The sequence below is a fragment of the Helianthus annuus genome, chromosome 1 (genome assembly GCF_002127325.2).
Source record: "Helianthus annuus cultivar XRQ/B chromosome 1, HanXRQr2.0-SUNRISE, whole genome shotgun sequence".
NCBI classification, from domain to species: Eukaryota; Viridiplantae; Streptophyta; class Magnoliopsida; order Asterales; family Asteraceae; genus Helianthus; species Helianthus annuus.
The window spans coordinates 1,938,130-1,958,852 of record NC_035433.2 but is presented as its reverse complement, the minus strand read 5'-3'; the positions used below and the strand labels follow the sequence as shown (position 1 = coordinate 1,958,852).

The window sequence follows — 20,723 nt, the reverse complement described above, 5'->3', positions numbered from 1 at the left end:
ACCTGAGTTCGATTCTTGAGCCAAACGGGTTTTACCGGTAATTTCACCGTCATGTCGACATGGTGTTGGGTTACTGGATTTTCCCCGAAATTCGTGATGGACTCGGGTTACTCTCGGAATACTCCGTTTAGTCTAAAGAGTGCCCTAAAAATGCTCAGAATTGATTTTGTTAGACCGTAAAAAAGTATACGTACAAATAACTGAAACACCTGAGCATCTTATAAACCAAATCCCACACCACGCATGCCGATTCCTTCTTTTTCTCATTTCATTTCTTAGCGATCGGAATCCCCAATTCCATTCCAATCCATAATAATAATGGATGGAACCTATAACAGGCCAAGCAATTTCAGCTACCAAACAGACCGGCGGCTGGAGATTGTGAGCGGCAAAGGGAACCAAATCTACGCCGCCGGAGGCGGCGGCAGGTCGCCGGAGTATGCGCCGAGGGTGTCGACGTCGTCGGCGAAGCCGTGGGGCGGGTTTAGTGATCCGGAGAGTAAACGAAAGAAGAGGATTGCCAAGTATAAAGTGTACACGATTGAAGGACGAGTGAAGGCTTCGTTTAGGAATGGGATTCGTTGGATTAAGGCCAAGTGTTCTGATTTTATTCATGGCTTGTGATTTCAGTTCATGGGTATTGTAATGGTGTATTTGTGGTAATTTTGATTTTGTTGTTGTTTTTGTTGGTGAATTAATTTGCATCGTTGATTTTGGATTTCATTAGTTATAATCTGATTTTCTTAACTGAATAGATGATTCTGGGATTAAAACCATATGATTGCCAGCTGAAATCCTGCGTATTCCAATTCCTTTCTTGTGTTAGGCTGCCACAGTTTTCAAATTGAAGAGTGCCGTTGTCTCACTCTGACGAGACTATGTTTTCTTAACCGAGCCCACACTGGTTTCAGAGTTTGGTTTGGGCGTTCCCTCGGGAAACCACACCGCCGCCGACTGTCACTTGACAGGCGTTGTGCCACCACAAGAACTGAACACTCTCTGGCATAACACATGGTGAGATGAAAACTCAGGTGGGCTCAGGATAGAACCTGACACGCTAGGCTCTATTTATTATTGTTTAATTCACCAAAGTGATACAAGTGGGGATTTGGTCTTCTTAATACAATTAGCTAAAATGAATCACTCTTATACAACTTACTAGTTTAAACGTGTTTAAATAGAGTAATAGCGCTGACGACCATTGTTTGTCGCCACCACCACCACATTGTTGACACCACCTACACTGTTGCTACTAGGCCACCACTACAACCACATTATTGACACCAACTCCGCCTTCGCCTTCACTAGTTGCCACTAATCGTCTTTGTAGGATATAGTAGGTGAACCTATTTTGATTTTTTCCTTCTAAAATTACTTATTTCAACCTCAGCTCATTTGGTTATAACTTGTTTTAACTAAAACCAAGCTCGTAGAATTTTTTGAATGACCCTTTTTTGGCCCGAACCCATTTTGCTCGTAAGCCTTTGAAACTAGGGCTTACTATGACTTTTTACCCAACTTGATCCACCCATTTTGTCAAGCTTATTCGAAAGCTTTTATTACTCCACCGTGCTAAAATATCAAAATTGTTTCATTCACGAAGCCACAAAATTCCGTTTACGTACATTGATACCCGGTGGACATGGGCAAAGCTTATAAAGGGCGGGAGGGGGTGGCCGACCCCTCGAACTTTTCGCTCACTAGTGGAGAGTATGTAGTTTACGTATAGAAATTTTTGGGTATATACGTTTTCAACCTTCCAGATTTATAGGAATTTTTAGCTCCGATGACTTCTAAAAACTTTTACCTTTGTGAATGCTCTATTTCTAAGGGGTCTATTGGGGATTAAAAACAATATGAGACTAGAAAGTAGGTTGAAAGTCATTTGTAACCAGATTGTTCTTTACAAAAGTTAGACAAAAAGGGTATTCCAGCCCTTACTCTACCTTAAATTAAGGAATAATCATTTGTAATCACATTGAACAAACAGTTGATAAAAGATAGTCCAGCCCTTATTCTACCTTAAATTAAGGAAAATCATGATGATAGCAAGTTGGCTCATAAAATTTTGAAAATCAACATGAGCGGGTATCAGTTACGTCAGCTCAAACAGTTTGCACCAATCATAGCGTGACAAGTTGCGATCGTGCACAGTTTACGCCGACAACTCTGCTCACACATGACATAGGTGTAGACCCATATTATGTCTGATGGTGACCCATGGGCACATACCCGACGGGTATCGTTTTTGGCCTAATAGGTTGGATCATCCTAAAATGATGAATCAGTAAGTAACAGAAAACAAGAACGATGTTTGGCTAATTCCAAAATATTATTGATTAGATAATCTTAACTCTAAAAACTAATTACAAATAGTATTTATAAGACTAATAACTCCTACCTCAAGATAATCTTACTTGAAAATTGAAATACATTCTGTTAGGTATCAAAGAGCGCAACAGAACCAACACACATACACAAACGATATAAACACGCAGACAGAAAATAAATATGACACAAGAATTTTACGTGTTTCGTTCCCAGTGGGGGACTTACATTCACGAGCTGCAACTAGGTTATTTCATTTACCTCAAAAGCACATAGAATACAATATGAGATTGACTATATAGAGAAACCCAAAACGGGCTTTCTAAACACCCTATAGAACAAGCCCAGTAACAAGGACTTCAAACCCAACAATCTCTCACTTGAATTGAAGGCGGTGTGATAACCACCAAGTCCGCCAACAAGCACAAAACAATCTAGTCTCTAGTACTTAGTAATCTTTATTCACACAGGAACAAAATTCCCGTTCCCATAGAACAAACTTGTCCACGTAACCACCTAGCCGTAGTGGCCCTTCTCAGTAATCCAAAAGGGCCATGGAAGCTCTCACCATCTCCAATACGGTCATCACAGACCCAGTCATGGCAAACCCACCATAAATACTGATGAAACACCGATTAACACCAAGGTTAACCGATGGGGTTATTTCTTTTATGGGTTCAATCTCTTTCCTTACTCGTGATAATAGCTAGAAACCTGCAAAACAGTAACCCCCGTCAGTCTCGTTAAGAGGGGGAGAAAGGGGATTTCCCTCTTAACCAGGCTCCGGCGTGAGAATAAATACTGTTCTGAGAGAAATAAATAGTGTGTGTATAGAGTGAGTATGGAGAGTAAAAGATCCTGAACCTGAATGATGAAGGGTCCTATTTATAGCCGGAGGGTGAAGAAGGGAGGAGCAGTTGTGCCAGCTGTGGGCGCGTGCCAGCTGTCCGACCAAGGGGAATATCCTCTTGGTCTGCTCTGTCACGGCAGGTGTAGTGGTACACGTGGCGTTCTTACATTTGCCCACGCTGGAGACCTCGTACTGGTGTTGTCAGCTCTGCTCCCTGATTTGCCGCAGGCCTATGTGGCGTTCTGCGAGTGGTGACACGTGTTGTCCTTTATGTCGGGTAGAGCATCTTTGGCGCCACCTGTAGATCTTCCAGAAGTTTCTAGAAGCTTCTGGATTGCTTCGCTGATGTGGACGCCATGTATGCTCAAAAGTGGTGTGGTCCCTGCCATGTAGGCAGGGAATTGGGACCATACCTCTTCAAGTCCCCCCAGTCCAGTGTGCCTTCTAGTTGAGTTGATCGTCTAGGAGGGATTCTGGACTTATGAGAGTAGTGGTTTTTTATGGCGGGTTGTATAGGTTCTGGTCAATTGGAAAAATTTGAGCCAAATGGACGCACGACGCATGGGTTTTAGCAACTTGAAAAAGTTGAGCCAAATGGACGCATGGCGCATGGGTTTTGGCAAGTTGGAAAAGGTTGAGCCAAATGGACGCACGGCGCATGGCGCATGGGTTTTGGCAATTTGAAAAAGTTGAGCCAAATGGACGCATGGCGCATGGGTTTTAGCAACTTGAAAAAGTTGAGCCAAATGGACGCATGGCGCGTCGCGCGTGACACTTATTGTTTCCTTCTGCTGGAAGTTTTGGCGTCTTGGAAAAGGTGTTTGATGTGACTGTCTGATGTCCCTATCTTGTCGGAGGTGAACAGGCGCCTTTTCAGTTACTTTCTGTCATGTCGTCAGGCCCTGTAACCCATGCTTCCGAAAAAAGAGGTGACGTCTTCTCTCTCCTCTGACGTGTCTTTCCCCTGTTGGTTGCTTTTCCTGGACTCCGACGGTCCACTACCCATCGCATTAAATGCGATGGGTATAAATAGGAGGTGGGTTACTTCTTTTCTCCTTACTTTTTCAAATTTGAAGTGTGATTTCCTGTATCTCCTTCACTTCTTCTTGGTTGTTTTCGTACCTTGTTTGAATATTTCCTTTCGATCTTCCTTGCTTCTTTACCATGGCTAGTAGTAATCCTACCCAAAGAAAGCGGAAGAATAAAAGTAAAGGTCCTCCTGGTCCTGATCAGGCCGTTATAGGGTGGAAAGAGGATGAGTTTCAAAACCTTGTTCAGGGCATGGGTTTCCGCCCTGAGTGGGGTGCTCAGTACCCTACCCCTGGTTCTACCGCTGTGGACACTCCTCCTGGCTACATTCCGTTGTATGCTGCCTTCTTTCGAGAGGGTAACTTCAGATTGCCCATTACTAAGTTCCCGGCTGCCGTTTTGAGAAACTATGGGTTGCATATTTCTCAGATTAATGCGATTGGGCTCCCTCGCATTACTCACTTTGAGTATGTTTGTAGGGCTTGCCGGGTTGAGCCGATGTTTGGTATGCTGAGGGCAAAGCGGCGGCTATCGATAAAGAGAAAGATTATCATTTCGAGCTGTATAAGGAAGATTGTGACGGTGCATTTGCTGCTAAGCGCAAGGAGTTTTCGACCCTTGAATTAGCTGTTGTTCGAGCTGTAGAGAAGTTGGCTCGCAAAGCGGATGGGGTTGCCTTACTGAAGAAGGCTCTTGGAGATGGCGGTGGTGCGGCAGGAGGTGCTGGCACCAGTCATACTTGATGGGTGAATTCCGGCCTGTGCGCCGCGTATGGACCTGAGTGGCCCTGTAATGTTGGTTGTTTGTTTAGACAATTTCATTTTTTGTTTACCTGTTATGCGTGCGGGTATTTGAACATGTTTGTCGGTGGATATTTTAACGTTGTGTTTTAGTTTATGCGAATTTTGCTATCGTCATAATATGTGCATGTGGAATTACTTTGATTAGGCGTCACGAATGAATGATGGCTCTGACAGGTGATGTTGTGTTAATACAACGTTTTATTCTGTCGTTTTTACGCGTACGTTGATTTGTGACTACGAAGTGATCGGGTTGCAGGTTATTGTGTGAGCTCAGCTGTGTTCAGCCTTGGGAGCATTACAATGTTTAGTTACCTTGCTATCGATATTTTCGTGTTTATGTGGGCACGAAGTTTTGTTTTGGCGTTTTGTAGGCTTTGGTTGTGTTTCCGACCCGGCTGTGCACTTGGTTGTGACGAGCCTTGGAGGTCTACAACGTTTCCTTTGGTCGAGCCATTCGATGTTTTCGTGTACGCCCAAAGTAATAAATGCAGTTGTGACAAGAAATTTGCATGAAGTAAAAGTAGCCAAACACTTCTTGTATTATAGTAAATGTGTTGGCGATTCGGCCTTTGCGATTACATAATTGTTTTACATGTAGCACTTTCTAAGTTGCTGAGCGTTCCAGGTTCGCGGAACCTCCTTGTTGCTGATGGTGCGCAATTTGTAAGCTCCCTTGCCGAGTACTGCATCGATGATATATAGGCCTTCCCACTTGGGGGCCAGCTTTCCGGGCTTTTCTGCGTTGGAAGCTTCATTGTCTCTTAGGATGTAATCTCCCGGATTGAAAGTGCAGACTCGGACTCTGGAGTTGTAGTATTTCTCCAGCTTCGTTTTGTACTTGGCCTCATTGATTGCTGCTATCTCTCTCCGTTCTTCTAGGAGGTCCAGATCGATCCTCCTTTCTTCTTCATTGTTGATTAAGTTCATTGAGAGCATTCGTGGGGATGGCAGCCCGATTTCTGCTGGAATGACTGCTTCAGACCCATAGACTAGGCTGAACGGTGTCTCACCGTTGCTTGTCTTTGGCGTTGTCCTATGGGCCCACAATATGCTGGGCAGTTCATCTACCCATCCTCTTCTTTTTTTTACCTAACCTTGCTTTGATACCATCAACGATACTTTTGTTGACTGCCTCTACTTGACCGTTCCCTTGCGGGTGCGCAACCGAAGAGAAGGTGTGCTCGATGTATAGTTCTTTGAACCATCGTTCGAGGTCGTCTGCTGCGAAGTTAGTTCCGTTATCGGTGACGATTCTAAGAGGTAGGCCAAAACGGCATATGATTTGTTCCCATATGAATCGCTTGACGACTGTTGATGTGGTCGATGCAAGTGCTTTCGCCTCTACCCATTTGGTGAAATAGTCGACTGCGACTATTATGAATTTGACCGCCCCTGGTGCTTCCGGGAAAGGACCTACCATGTCTATGCCCAATTGTTGAAAGGGCCACGCGGTTGTGACTGGTACGAGTTCATTTTTGGGGCGCATGGTCTTGGGCGCATGTCTCTGGCATCCACTGCACTTCCTCAACTCTTTCACAGCATCTAGATGCATCCCGGGCCAGTAGTATCCGGCGTTCATCACTTTTGCCACCACCATTCGAGGCCTGGCATGGATACCACAAATTCCTTCATGAACTTCTCGGATTAGGTAGTTTGCGTCTTCGGCATCAACGCATCTCAGCAGTGGACCATGGTACGACTTTCGGTATAGTATTCCATCTGCCATCTGGTAATGTTCTGCTTTGTATTGGATCTTCCGCGCCTCTGCTTTGTTTTCGGGAAGTATCCCTGACTGCAGGTACATGATTATCGGTGTCATCCAGGACGTTGTTCCTGTCTGGATGACGCTTACTTCTCTGAGTGGAACGGATGGGTTGCTCAAAACCTCTATGCGCACATCCTTTGCTAGGTGCTGGAAACTTGTTGATGCGAGCTTACTCAGTGCGTCTGCTGGCTTGTTCTCGCTTCTGTTTATGTGGTGCACCTTGTAGGAGTAGAAGGTTTGTAGCAATGTTTTTGCTTGGCTGAGATAGAGTGCCATTACATCCCCTTTGGCTTCGTATTGGCCGTTGATTTGCCCCGCTACTAGCATGGAGTCCACATGCGCTTCGATGTGTCGGACCCCCATTTTGATCGCCAATCGTAAGCCAGCCAGGAAAGCTTCATACTAGGCTTCGTTGTTTGTGCTTTTAAAATCCAGGTGTATGGCGTACGTGAATTCATGTTTGTCGGGGCTTACCAGCCTTAGCCCTGCGCCTGCTCCGTCTTCGTTAGACGCTCCGTCGGTGTACAACAACCATGGCTCTTCTGTTTGCTTTTTTTCAGCTTTTTCCATTGCTTTACATTCTCTCTCTTTGTCATCTGGAACTTCTGTCATAAAATCTGCCAAGACTTGGCCTTTGATTGATGGTCGTGGTCTGAAAACCACATTGTGACCTCCCAGTTCTATCGCCCATTTGGCTAGCCTTCCTGATATTTCTGGCCTTGCAAGGATGTTGCCGATGTTGTAGTTTGTTAGCACATGGATGACGTGATAGGCAAAGTATCTGTGCAGCCGCCTTGAAGCATGAATCAGTGCAAGGACTAATTTTTCCATGATTGCATACCGGGTTTCTGGGTCGGTCAAGGTTCGTGACACATAGTAAACTGGTGTCTGAGTACCATGACGATCGACAAGTAAGACTGCTCCGACTGCCCTATCGGAAGCTGATAGGTAGAGTACCAAAGGTTCTCCTTTGTTTGGTGCGGTTAATGTTGGCAGTTTGATGAGACAATCTTTCATCTCGCGGAACGCGCTCTTTGCTTCCGGAGTCCACTGTAACTGGCTTTTCTTCATACAATTGCGCAAGGTTTTGATGAACGGGAAGGATTTTGCAGCATGATTAGCTAGGAAACGATTGAGTGCGGCTAGTCGCCCAGCTAATTTTTGCATGTCTTTGATGTTTGACAGAGAAGGCATCCTTTCTATGGCTTGGACTTTTTCTGGATTCACCTTAAAACCATCTTTTGTTACGATAAAACCTAAGAACTTTCCTTCTTCCATTCCGAATGAGCATTTTGCTGGGTTCAGCTTGATACTCACGCTGCGTAGCGTGTTGAAAGTCTTTTGGATGTTTGACAGCATCATGCCTTCTTCTTTGCTCATAATCACCAGATCGTCCATATACACTTCTATGTACTTGCCGATGGCGTCGCTGAACGTTTCGTTCATCAATCTTTGGTAGGTCGCGCCCGCATTCTTCAGGCCGAAAGGCATCTTGGTGTAACAGTGTAGCCCTGTTGGCGTGCGGAATGCAGTTTTATCTTCATCTTGGACAGCCATTTGAACCTGGTGATACCCCTTGTAGCAATCAAGAAAGCATTTCCACCTGAATGTTGCCAGAGAATCGATTTTTTCGTCTATGTCTGGTAAGGCGTAGCAATCGCGCGGACATGCCTTGTTTAGATCTTTGTAGTCGACGTACATTCTCCAGCTGCCGTTTGGTTTCTTTACCATCACTAGGCTTGCTACCCATGTTTGGTATCTGACTTCTCTGATGATGCCTGCATTTAGTAATTCCAGTACTTGCTCTTTCATGGCGTCGTGCTTTATATTGCCCGGGTGGCGCTTGGCGTGTACCACTGGCTTTGCGTCCTCTGAGACGTTTAAACGGTGCTCTGCAATGTGCCGTGGAACACCAACCATGTCAGCTGGTGTCCAGGCAAACACGTCCATGTTCTCGTGTAACAACTTCTTGAGCGCTGCACGTGTTAAATCGGACATTGTCGGTCCTAGGGTAACTGTTTGTTCTGGGTGAGCGCTGTTCAACACCCATTTTTCTGCCTCTGCGCATGGCGCTGGTTTACTTGCTTTTGCAGGCCTCATTTCATCTGTTGCTAAGACTTCCTTGCTTGCGTATATCAGTGCGACACCCGTTTCTGTTGGGAATCCAACGGCTGAATGTGGTGCAGAGCAAATCATACTGAAGTCTCCTTGGGATTCTCTTCCTAGGAGGATGTCGTGTCTTGAGTGTGCGGGTAGCACCATGAACGTGACTTCTTCTGTTCTTGAATTTCTTCCGTCCGAAAGTAACACCGGGAACGATATCTGTCCCAGGGGAAAGACGGCCTCGTTGCAGAAACCAGTTATTGGGTAGTCAACTGGCTCCAAACGCGCCTTGTCCTCCTGATCAAATTGATTGAAGCATTGTTCATATATGATATCCGCGGTGCTCCCCGGATCGATGAAGATGTAGTCTGTCTAGTAGTGACCGATCACTCCTGGAATAACTATTGGTCGTTTTTTCCTCGGGCCTCCTCTAACAACTGGGAAGATAACTTGCTTCTCGCGCCATGAATCATCTTGCGTGCGCTTGTTGTAATTTTTCTTTGGTCTTCGTGGACCTCCGTGCACCATGTGGGTTTCCAGCTTACTGAGTTTTTTGTTATCTGGCCCTTCGTCTCTTCTTTGGATTTGGCGGTAGTCGCGTTTTCCGCCCTTGACCAGGTGAGTGAGCTTTCCATCTCTTAGGGCTCTTTCAATTTCTTGTTTCAGGCTAAAACAGTCATCGGTTAGGTGACCCGTGTCTTTATGGAATTCACAGTAGAGATTGGGATCTTGACCCCTTTTGTTCCGCATCTGCAGGGGTGGTTTGAATTGGTGATTTTCAGTGGCCAAGACCTCCGAAGAGGTCTTTGTCAATGGCGTCCACTGCTTCTCTCTGTTTTCTCTCTTTACTTCTTTTCGGTGTGCTATCTAATTGATTGTGTGTCGCGCATCTTCTCTTGGTGGGCTTCTTTCTTTGTGACTGGAAGTTTTCCATGACTGGCCTCTGCCTTTTCTGCCGTGTCGGTCATTAGAGTTATATGCGCGTTGACAGTGGTCGTCACCGGTCAACTGTTTGTCTGTCTGTGCTATTGTTTTGGCAGCTTCAATGAAGGTTTCCCAGTCTTTGGGTCCTCCGTCTCTTCCTTTCACGTGTTTGATTAGATCATCACACTTGACTTCCCTCATGAAGTGCGCGCGCATCATCTTTTCACCTACGTCCCCAATCTCCAGACATTCCTTGTTATATCTTGTGATAAAATCTTCCACGTTTTCATGGTCTCGGCGCCATATGTTCAGACAATCTGCTGGGTCTCTGGCGTGTCTCCGCTGTTGAGAGAAGTGTGCCAGGAACTTCTCTCTGAAGTCGACCCATAACTTAATTTTCCCTGCTGGTAAGCTGTCGAACCAGACGCGCGCGGCGCCCACGAACGTTTGTGCGAACAGGTGACACCAAGTTGGTAGGTTCCACCCACTTGTTGCTCCTGCGCCTTTGAAAACCTGGAGGTGGTCATCTGGATCTGTCAGGCCATTGTATTTGCCAACGTTGTGCGGCAGCTTGGTTTTGTCTATAGCGGCTGTGGCAATTTCCCTGATGAATTTTGAATCTTCAGCCATGTCGTCTGGACGATAGCTTAAGGTATAATCATGCTATGCCTTTGGGTTGTACCCTGCGCGCTTTGCGGGCTTGTATGATGCGTGTTCCGGGTGTAACCTGCTGAACACTGTGCTTTCCTTGTACGTTGGGTCTTCCTCTTCGTCTTCCCACTCATTGTTCATATTGCGCGCGCCCAGGCGGCTTTGAATCGGCTAACGTTGTAAGTTGGAGTGCTGCACATAGTTGCTTTCTGTTTCACCATAAGTGTCGCGCGTGTCGTGCATACTAGGCTTTCTAATGTTTGTTGCAGGTCCTTTTTCTGGGCGTAAAGTCCACGCGTTGACCTGCTGAGTCGTATGTGTGCTCAGAGACCGTTGCGGTGGAGTAACGAACGCCGATTGGTTAGCCTGTGCTTGGAGCAGGGCTTGTTGCGCGCTCAGTTGTGTGTAAACCAGGTTTATGGATGCCACTTGTTCAGCGTACCAGGAAGCCAGAGTTTTTCCTTCGGGTAGCCCTAATAGTGCAGAGAAATTTAGTTGTGCTTGTTCCGATGGAGCTGAGGGGCCAGCTCCATGGCTTGATGTGTGTACCGGTGGAGGTGTTTGAACCAGCCCAGATGGGGGTATTTGCTGGACTACCCCTTGTGGAGGTTGGAAAGTGGCTCCGTTTGTGGTCTGTGTGATTATCCTGGTGGGAGTTTGGAAAATGGGTCCAGTTGTGGTTTGGCTAGCGACCCTGGACGCACTTCCGAAAATGCTCGGAAAATCGTTGTTTGTTTGCCCTTCCTGGATGTTTCGTTCCTCTGACCCCTTTGGACGTGTGCTGAGTCCGAAACGAGTTCAAAGGAAGAAACTTCTCCATCTACATGGTGTGAAGGGTTTTGCTCAGCCATTCTACGAGTGTTTCTTGAAAAGAAAAGAGATGAGCTTGGTTTTGCAAAAAAGCGGATGGCGCCAATGAGATTGGTGTGAAGGGTTTTGCTCAGCCATACCCGATCTAAACTGCCCCCTACCTACTTGAATCACCAGCTCTAGAAACTCCAGAGGTAAAAACACTCCCCACTAGCAGAAACTTCCAAGGAAAACTTTCATTCGGAATCCTGGTCTAGACCAGTGATGATTTCCAGAAGATGTCGAACCACTTCCCGTGCTCCCACGACTACAAAAATCTCGCACACGTTCAGACCTTTGAATACGCTCAAGCAGATTACCTGAAGTCCCAGAGTCCTTTTCTGAAAAACCGGACTCGTTTAACTCTTGAATCAGCACGCCAAGACTTTATTACACAGAAATTGGTTCTCTTCTTCCCCCTGCGCGGTAATCTGTACATTTTAAAAGTCTTCAATACTTATTTACCTTATTTTTGAGTTTGATGATCATCATCCTCGACGTTTCTTCATATGCCTTTAGTTGTCCGACAGCATCATCGAACCCAACTCGCTTTAGGTCCAAGACTTGTTCAGTTGAACAATTGAGGCTACACTATAAACAAATCATCTCGGGAGACTCGTAAGGAACTTCTTGACCATCAACAGTTCTACAATGACCTCTTTCAGCTTCAATACTTTGAACTTGGTCATCAAAGTTTGGAGTCTTGCTTCCTTTACCTAATCGGCACCTAGATGATGGGTCTCGATCGCTTCCCATGTCTCTTTTTCCGTGTTCTGATTACCGATTTGAAAAAATTGTTCTTCAGGAATATATTGTAACAATGCTTTTGCAACATTGTTCTGCTTTACATCGTTGTATCCTGGTTCATTCAGATCCTACACACCATGACGTTTAATCACTTTCATGTGTATGACCCAAATTGTATAGTCAGTGGAAGTAAGCATTGGGCATTGAAACAAAGACAAGCCCGTTTCTTTCACCGACAGCGGTGCACCCTCTGCCATCTTGTCATTTTTCTTGCGTCGGCTGTAGCTTTGAGTTGTTGAAGGCTCGCTATGCGGCCCTTGAACTCGGTAAAAGCGATCATCAACTGAGAACTCATTATTAGAGAGTATGAATACTTTACTTTCAAAAATGCTAGAAGAATCTTTGGATTTGTGTATATATTTGCAATAGATAATTTTGCTACAATAGTTTTGTTTATTATTATGATAATCTCGGATTATCGTCCTATTACTAATTTTCTTTATATATAAGTTCATATTTTGGGACCCATTTTTTTACTCGCACCAGCTCTAAGGACTCCCTAATTTTTAGAAACGACCCAGACAAGGAGTATTTATGAGACTAGATAACTTCTTACTCAATTATTCTATTACTACTTGAATTACATTCAAAATTCAAAATAAACTAAACAAGATAATCATAACATATGTCCACATTAACGGGCCAGCTACTTGTGGGCCACGGCTTGGGCCTAACTCGCTCGGCCATGACCGAAATTTCCAACACATCGAATTTCATTTTGTCAGTGACGCAAGATATTAGTTTCTGAATTAACAATTTATTAACACTCTAATATACATTAGGACTATCTTAATAAATTTAAATTGTCATGACTCATAATTATTATTTTCCTGTCAGAGTACAAGTATAATTGTTACAACTGAATTGAAAAAATATAGCTTTTGTTGAATAATTGTTGTATATACATACACTAAATACTAATATATACTGATTTGGGTCAAATAAATTAAATAACTACATTTATATCGCATAATTTTCACTAGATCTTAAAATTATTATACAAATAATTTGTATTTGAGAAATATATTGAAAAGATATTTTTTGATTTCGTTTACAGCAATAACTTATAATCCAACTAAAAAGGTATATTTAAAGTATAACCACAAAAACCTTGGTAGAAATTTGATTCAAAATCCATTGGGATCAAAAGGGCACCCATCAGCGTATTTGTGCCAAGTGGGTCACCATCAGGTGTAAATTGTGCCCATCGATGACACGGTTTTATATTAGTTTCTCGATTTAGGAGCTTAGCTTCTTTAGTCTATTTTGGTGGCCTGAGAATATTACAACTGACATGTGTGTCTATTTGAAGTGTTATCTGTTCCTATTATATGTTTTCATTTTTTTTGTAGCTTAGTAAGTATATATTTAGTACTATTTATGTGATTATGTGTTTTTTTTCGTTTTTATTTGACTTTTTTGTCTGGATATGATTTTATGTGGTTATATGTCTTTTTCTGTATTTATTTGACTCTTTTGCCTAGATATGATTTGGAACTGAGTGTTTCATTGGAATTAGTCTTTCTATCCCCAAGGATATAGGTAACGTTTGCCTAAATCCTACCTACCTCCGACCCTACCAATAGTTAGGCTATGAATGAGATTATACTGGGTACCATTGATTGATTGATTGATGCCACGCCTTAGCCTATGGTTGATGGAGAGGAGTAGCCGATGTAAATTCTGTCCACTAACCCTGTGATGTAAATTGTTTGAGCGGGCGTAAATGGTGCCCAATGTGTCACCATCTGGAGTAAATCGTGCCACTCCATGCAACGTCTCAGATTCTTATGCGCCTATGTATTAGATGCAAATCACGCCCAATGATTCTAAAGATGTCATGTGTCATGTTTTTACTGGTGAAAAAAATCAATATATGTTAAAAAATTTAATTACATCAATGTTCGCTTTTATAATTTATTAGTTTACTTGTCCATATGCATCATTTTGACTTAAACTAATACCCGTTTTAGCTAATTACCTAACCCACCTTGTTTGGCACATCTAGTATTTGTGTAATATAAACAGTCACAGACAACGGACATAATGCAAGCTGATCAATACTTTTTGCAAATAGTGTGGTACCAAGTAGTCCAAGTTACACATTTATCAACTTTTGTAGTGTATGAAGCCATGAAGGAAAAAAAAAAGGAAAGAAAAAGCTGTGATATAAACTTGCACAAGATGAAAAAAACAATTAGCTCAGCTTAATTACAAACTAGTAGCAGAAATATTCATTTGTAGGATGTTTTTTTCTGACCTGCTTCATGTGGCTTTTTGCAGCTAAGCATGCAGTAAATCTGTACATCTCACTGCTTTGAATTTCATTTTCATCAGTTTTATTTCTTGGTTTTTGAGAGGATAGAATCAAGTTTACAAACTATAACATTTTGGGTAGCATTTGTTTTGAGTAACTTTTTTTCAAGGAATTGAAATTTGTCAAAGTAAATGAAATATAAAGGAGCTGGAGAATTGAAATTTGTTGAAATTTAACATGTGAAAGGACTTTTTAACGTTCAAAAAATTGTTGAGGACTATTTGTGAGACAAAAAAACAAAGTATGTTGATTTTTTATATGCAAAAAATTATTTAGGGATTTTTGTGAGAAAAATAAAAAAGTATATTGGTTTTATATAATATTTCCTCTATTTGGAAAAATAGAGTAGATTACTTGCTATAATACTATTTGTAATCACATTCATACAAGTTCCCTATAAATATTAGACAATACTTATTCTTACTCATATGCATACAAAATACTAAATCACTTATATAAAGATTTGACTTTTTCACCAATAAAAATGTAACTTTGGGCATCTTTATAAGTTTTGCACCAAATTTTTGTTCCTTAAATACCAAAGTGTGTTGGAGGAAAACCCATGGGGGCATAAATCTATCCACCCATGCCTCTTATGAGCCTCTAATTGGAGAGAGTAGCCAGCGTAAATTGCACTACAAAGACCACCATCGAGTGTATATAGTTCCCACTCGTTATGAGTCACACCCTGATTGACGCAAATAGTTTGATCTAGCATAAATGATGCCTAATGAGTCACCATCTAGCTTAAATAATGTCAACTTATGTCACGTGTCATTCTTTAATGTGTTTCTCCATGTAATAGGTATAAATTATGCCAAACAAGCCCAAAGATGCTACAAAATCAATGCTATGAAAAAAAAATCAATTTGCTCAATGTTTATTTTGAAAATTTTATTGGGTAACTTATCATTTTTAAGTTAAATTAATACAGGAATTGACAAATTTCCTACCCCACTCAACTTGCAACACCAGATTTTATGTGATAGTATGGTACCAAGTTGAACCTTTAATAACTTTTGTTATACATGGAAATATGAAAAGAGATTGCGATATCAAGTCGCACAAGATGAATAAAAAAGTGGCACAGGTTACAAACTAGTAGCAACAATATCATCTGTAGGATGTTTTTCTGAAAGCTTCGTGTGGCTTTCTGCGGCTAATCATTTTAGTAAATTTATACGTATCTCACTGCTTTGACTTGCTTTTTGATCAATTTTTTTTCTAGGTTTTCGAAAGGGTATATGAAAGTACTTTTAAGTAAGTGTACATGCAAACCGTCACACCTTACATAAAACAAAAACGAATCACCAGATAACCTAAAAGGGTGAGATTTTTGTTATAAAAGTCGGGTTAGACTGTGTGTAGCCGGAGAAATCAAGTTATTCAAGAAATTCCTCAACAGGATTGCTGAAGCGGTTCATTCATGTAGTGGCTTCAATAGAACAGGTTTGGGACTTGAAGACCGTCGGCTATGATGATATCGTGGGTCAGCTTAAAGCTTTTGAAGGAAGGATCAAGGATAAGGAGGAGACTCAATCTGAAAATCTAAACCAACTTCTGTTCACAAAATTAGATGAAAAGGCTGGAAAAGGAGCACAAATGTGAGCATTGTGGTTGGGGAAACTTGAATTGTAAAGATTTTGCACGAGGCCGAAGTAGAAGTCAGGGGTCTGGAATAGATTGAGGAGATGGTCGAGGACAACGAACAAAAGAAACGTCAGGCGTTACAAGTACAATGAGTCCGACCATTACATATCAGAGTGTCCAAAGTGGGAGAAGAGGAGGAAGCCAACCTTACCCAGTATGAGGACAATGGACCAGCTCCAATATGACGAAAAGCGTTTGACAAGATTAGGAGAGTGATTGTTGGGACTATACTTGTGATACTCTAAAGTGGGAGATGCTAAATGGTTTATCTTATTTTAGCTTGAAGATTTAGAACTTATGTTAATTTTAGTTTATTACTATGTGATTTCCTAATTCTAGTGTAGGTGTGTTTCTTGGAGATCAATGTTTGTTTATTATATAAAGGAGTTATATTGAAGAGTTTTCTCTTATTAAATCTGTAGTTTAATTATATTGAAGAATGCCTAATTTACAACATATAACTCTATGAATATGACACTATAATATCAACATTTGTATCTTTAATTTTCTATATTGACGAATATACGTCTACAAATATGACACTATATGGCCCAAAAGCTTTGTTATATCTTTTGATAAACAATATATCATTTGCTCCTTTTTTTTTTAACTTTTTTATTCATGGTATCATCTTGGTTTTAGACAAAAGAGAAGTATGAAGAATGTTGAAAGTAAATTGGAAGTTGATGGTAAGGTGCATGCACATACATATATACAATCCACCGAATTCAGTCAAGTATTTTATGTTTTTAAATAACAATAAAAATATTGTTGGCTTCTGAGTGGCTCTCAAGTACATCCTCTTTCTTCCCTCCGTTTGATTATCTTGTACAAGCCAGGAGCAACAAAAGTGATAATTTTTTTTATTCCTCGTTATAATATTTTAAATATTATGCAAATTTCTATGTTGCATTATAATATAACTTATTATAAATTTGAATTCTTCCAAGAATATCACCATTTTTCATGTTTTGATTAAATAAACATGGAAATAGAGAGAAGAAAATCCCGTACAAATGTTAGGAAAATGACAACTTGATTTTAAAGATTTGTTTAAAGCGGTGATGATGTGACATGTAAATTGAATAAAATCCATGGTGGCCGATTGGCCTCTCACTTTTGAAATGATGTGCTTAAACGGTCGAAATATATGTTTGAATTGCTATTATTGTTATTATTTTAGATCATGCTAATTACACACAGCCAAAATAATTTTCACACCCCTAAGCGCTCCGCTTTGGTCATAGCGCGGCGCTTAGGGCGACAAAAGGTGATACGAGGTTTCGAATGACTGACTGAGTGACAGACTGACAGACATAAAGCTTCCTAGGTTTCAGTTGCCCCGTGAACCCTAAGCGCCGCGCTTTGGCCATAGCGCGGCGCTTCGATCCCAAATTCTGGCTTTAAATCACTGGCCAGACAACAGATTTATCACTCGAATTGTTTTCTGTCGATCTTCTTTGCTCTATTAGTTAATTTTTTTGAAAAAACGATGTCGTGGTTCAGTAACTATCTTTTCGGTGATTATTCTGACGAGTCGGTTGTTCCTGATTCTTACGAGGGGACCGCTATTTCTGACTCGTTTGAGAAATCGGTGTCGTCCAACTTGAGGGAGACAGAGGTTGTATCTGGCATTCGTTATCGTGATAACACGGTGCAGCTGGATTTGAATACCCCTGTGGAGGACCCTTACGCACAACAAGGTTATTCGAATTTCGGTTACGGTGGCGAGTATAGCTTTGTACAGCAGGGGTGTTATCCAAATGACAGTTACGGTTGTCAACAAGGTTATTCGAATTTCGGTTACGGTGGCGAGCAAAGCTTTGTACAGCAGGAGTGTTATCCAAACCAGAGTTACGGTTGTGAACAGAGCTTTGAACATCAAGTCTATTCGAATCTCGGTGACGATGGTGAGCCGGAGGATGTGTCTGTTGACGAGGAAGGTTGTTACCCGGTTACATTTTCGTTTGATACAACGCAGACCTTTTCGTCACGTAAAGAGTTGGTGCGTTGGGTACAAGACACGGCAAAAGACAATGGTTACCTCATTGTGACAAAGAGGTCGAATAAAAGAGGAGAGAATTACAAGATTTGGTTTCAATGTACTTTTGGTGGGGAGCATAAGAGTGTAGCTACACAGAGGAAAACGGGTAGCAAGAAAATAGGCTGCCCGTTCGAGATGATCGGGTTTTCGGAATCATCCGGAAGTGTTTGGAGGATCGAGGTGACGAAGGCAAAGCATAACCACACTCCTATTGAAAACTTCGAGGGTCACGCATATGCGAGAAGGCTTTCTTCGGAGGACAAAAAACTGGTTAAGGAGTTGGCAGAGCAAGATATTCGCAACCAAAGTATTTGGCGAACGCTGACAAAAAACAATCCGGCTAGAAAGCTTATTCCGAAAGATATACACAACGCTGTTCAGAAGATCAACGCCGAAAAAAATGTCGGCAAGTCTCCGATGCAAAAACTTGAAAACATTCTTATCGAAAAAAATTACACTTATTACATGCGCACGAATGAGATATCGAACGAAGTTGAAGACGTCTTCTTTGTTCACGAAAAATCATTCACTATGTGGTGTGCCTTCCCGCATGTGCTAATGATTGACGCCACATACAAAACGAACATGTACAACCTGCCATTTGTTCAGGTCGTAGGCATGACGTCGACAAACAAATCGTTTACGGCTGCATGTGCTGTAATTTCCGCCGAGAAGTCAGAGAACTACCTATGGGTGTTGCAGAGGATCAAGTCTATGCTGGCAGGATGTATGGAACCGCGCGTGATTTTAACAGACAGGGATTTTGCGCTAATGAACGCGTGTGAACAAGTTTTTCCAAAAGCGCATAAGTATCTTTGTCGGTTCCATATTCAACAAAATATTAATAAGAACAGCAAGAAGAAATTCTCTGACAAGGAGTGGAAAGAATTCGTACGTACATTTTGGACATTGTGCGAGTCTACGACCGAGGAAATATACATGTATAACTTGGAAAACTTTGAAGCACAGCTGAAAGAAGCTGACCGTGAACGTGAGTATTTCTTACATAATTATGTTCAAATTTTATATAATAACAAAAACTGACTATTTACGTTTTTTAATTTTAGAGGTTTATGATTATATGAAGAAATCCTGGTTGGATCCGTACCGTGAAAAGTTTGTATCTTGCTGGATTAACCGAACTATCAACTTTCACCAGACTACGACCAACAGGGTTGAGAGCATGCATGCAACATTAAAAAGTCACTTTCCAAGTCATCGCAACACACTGGATAAACTTGTACTGTATGTTGATCATGTTGTTGCTAAACAATACACCGAGATTAGAAGTACCTTTGAAACAAGCCTCCGAAAAGTGATGACGCACCACAAGAATCAGCCCATGCTTGCATATATTCTCAGAAAGGTTTCAATATATGCGATTGAGCTTTTGAGTATCGAACTAAAACGTAAGGAAGACGGGTTGAGAGCCTACGGTGCAAGCTGTGGTTGCCAACTTTTTACCAGCTGTGGTTTGCCATGTGCCTGTCGTTTGGAAAAGTTGGAAAATAAAGGTAATTATTATTTTTGAACTTTCTCGTTATGATTTTGCCACCTAATTTGTTTTCATCCACAGGTCAGCAAATCCGGATCACACACATAGACGTGTTTTGGAAGAAGCTTGACTTCAAGCCTGCAAGGAATAAAATAGAGGATATTGATGTAGACGCGGAATTTGAAAAATTGAAAAAACAGATCGATCCAACACCCCCTCAAGTGAAAAGGAGCTTCTTTGAAAAGTTTCAGCAAATCCTCAATCCAGGGAACAGTAACAAAAAACCTCCTGCTGTTCTGAAGAAAACTCGTGGTCGACCAACATTGAAAACGCAGGAAGAAAGAAGGGTTGAAGCTGCTAGACAAAGCTCTTACATTCCGTCAGAAGAAACTTGGGTCGATGCCTCAGACGATCTTCCCCGTCACAGCTCGTACATATCAGCCGAAGATTCTTGCAGAGGAAAGAATACCAAACCGCTCAACCTACACCCTGATTTCCCGAATATCAAGCTCGGTCCTAAGACGGATATAGCGATCCGCAACTACGCATCTCAGATTCCCAAAGTGATCCATCCATACATCGTTAAAATAAAGGACGTGAAACCAGATGGTCATTGTGGATTTAGATCGGTGGCTGTTGGGTTAGGAGTGAAACAAAATTCATATTTGAAGATCCGGGAACAGCTTCTAAAGGAGTTACGTATGAACGAATCGCTTTGGAGGCAGGTTTTCGATCCGGAAAATGTAGGACATTATGATGCGCTGGTTAAACGGATCGATTTCAAGGGGGTGGGACGAGCAGGTATCGAAAATTACATGTCGATGCCTGAGACGGGGTTTCTTATTGCCCAACGATACGGTGTGATTGTTCACACCTTCGACATTCGTGGGAGCGATACAACTTTCCCTATGCTGGGCGGCCCAAACGAAGCTGAGGAACCTCACCTGGTAGTTGCGGTTGTGTTCGTCGACAAGGGGCATTTCATACATGTAGAGCTTGGAGGTTGTTATCCAATGCCTCCCCCAAACCTACTCTGGACAGCGAACAGAACAGAGCGCGCAGCAGCCTGGCATACATTATACATGGATCAGATCAACACGTACGAAAT

General features: G+C 42.1%; 1 protein-coding gene across 1 annotated transcript; it reads left to right on the top strand.

The window, feature by feature from the left end:
* Positions 1-318: 318 nt before the first annotated feature.
* Positions 319-624, top strand: LOC110941439. Its single transcript, XM_022183080.1, has one exon. The coding sequence runs from the start codon at positions 319-321 to the stop codon at positions 622-624; it is 306 nt and encodes a 101-aa protein (XP_022038772.1).
* The last annotated feature ends 20,099 nt before the right edge of the window (positions 625-20,723 follow it).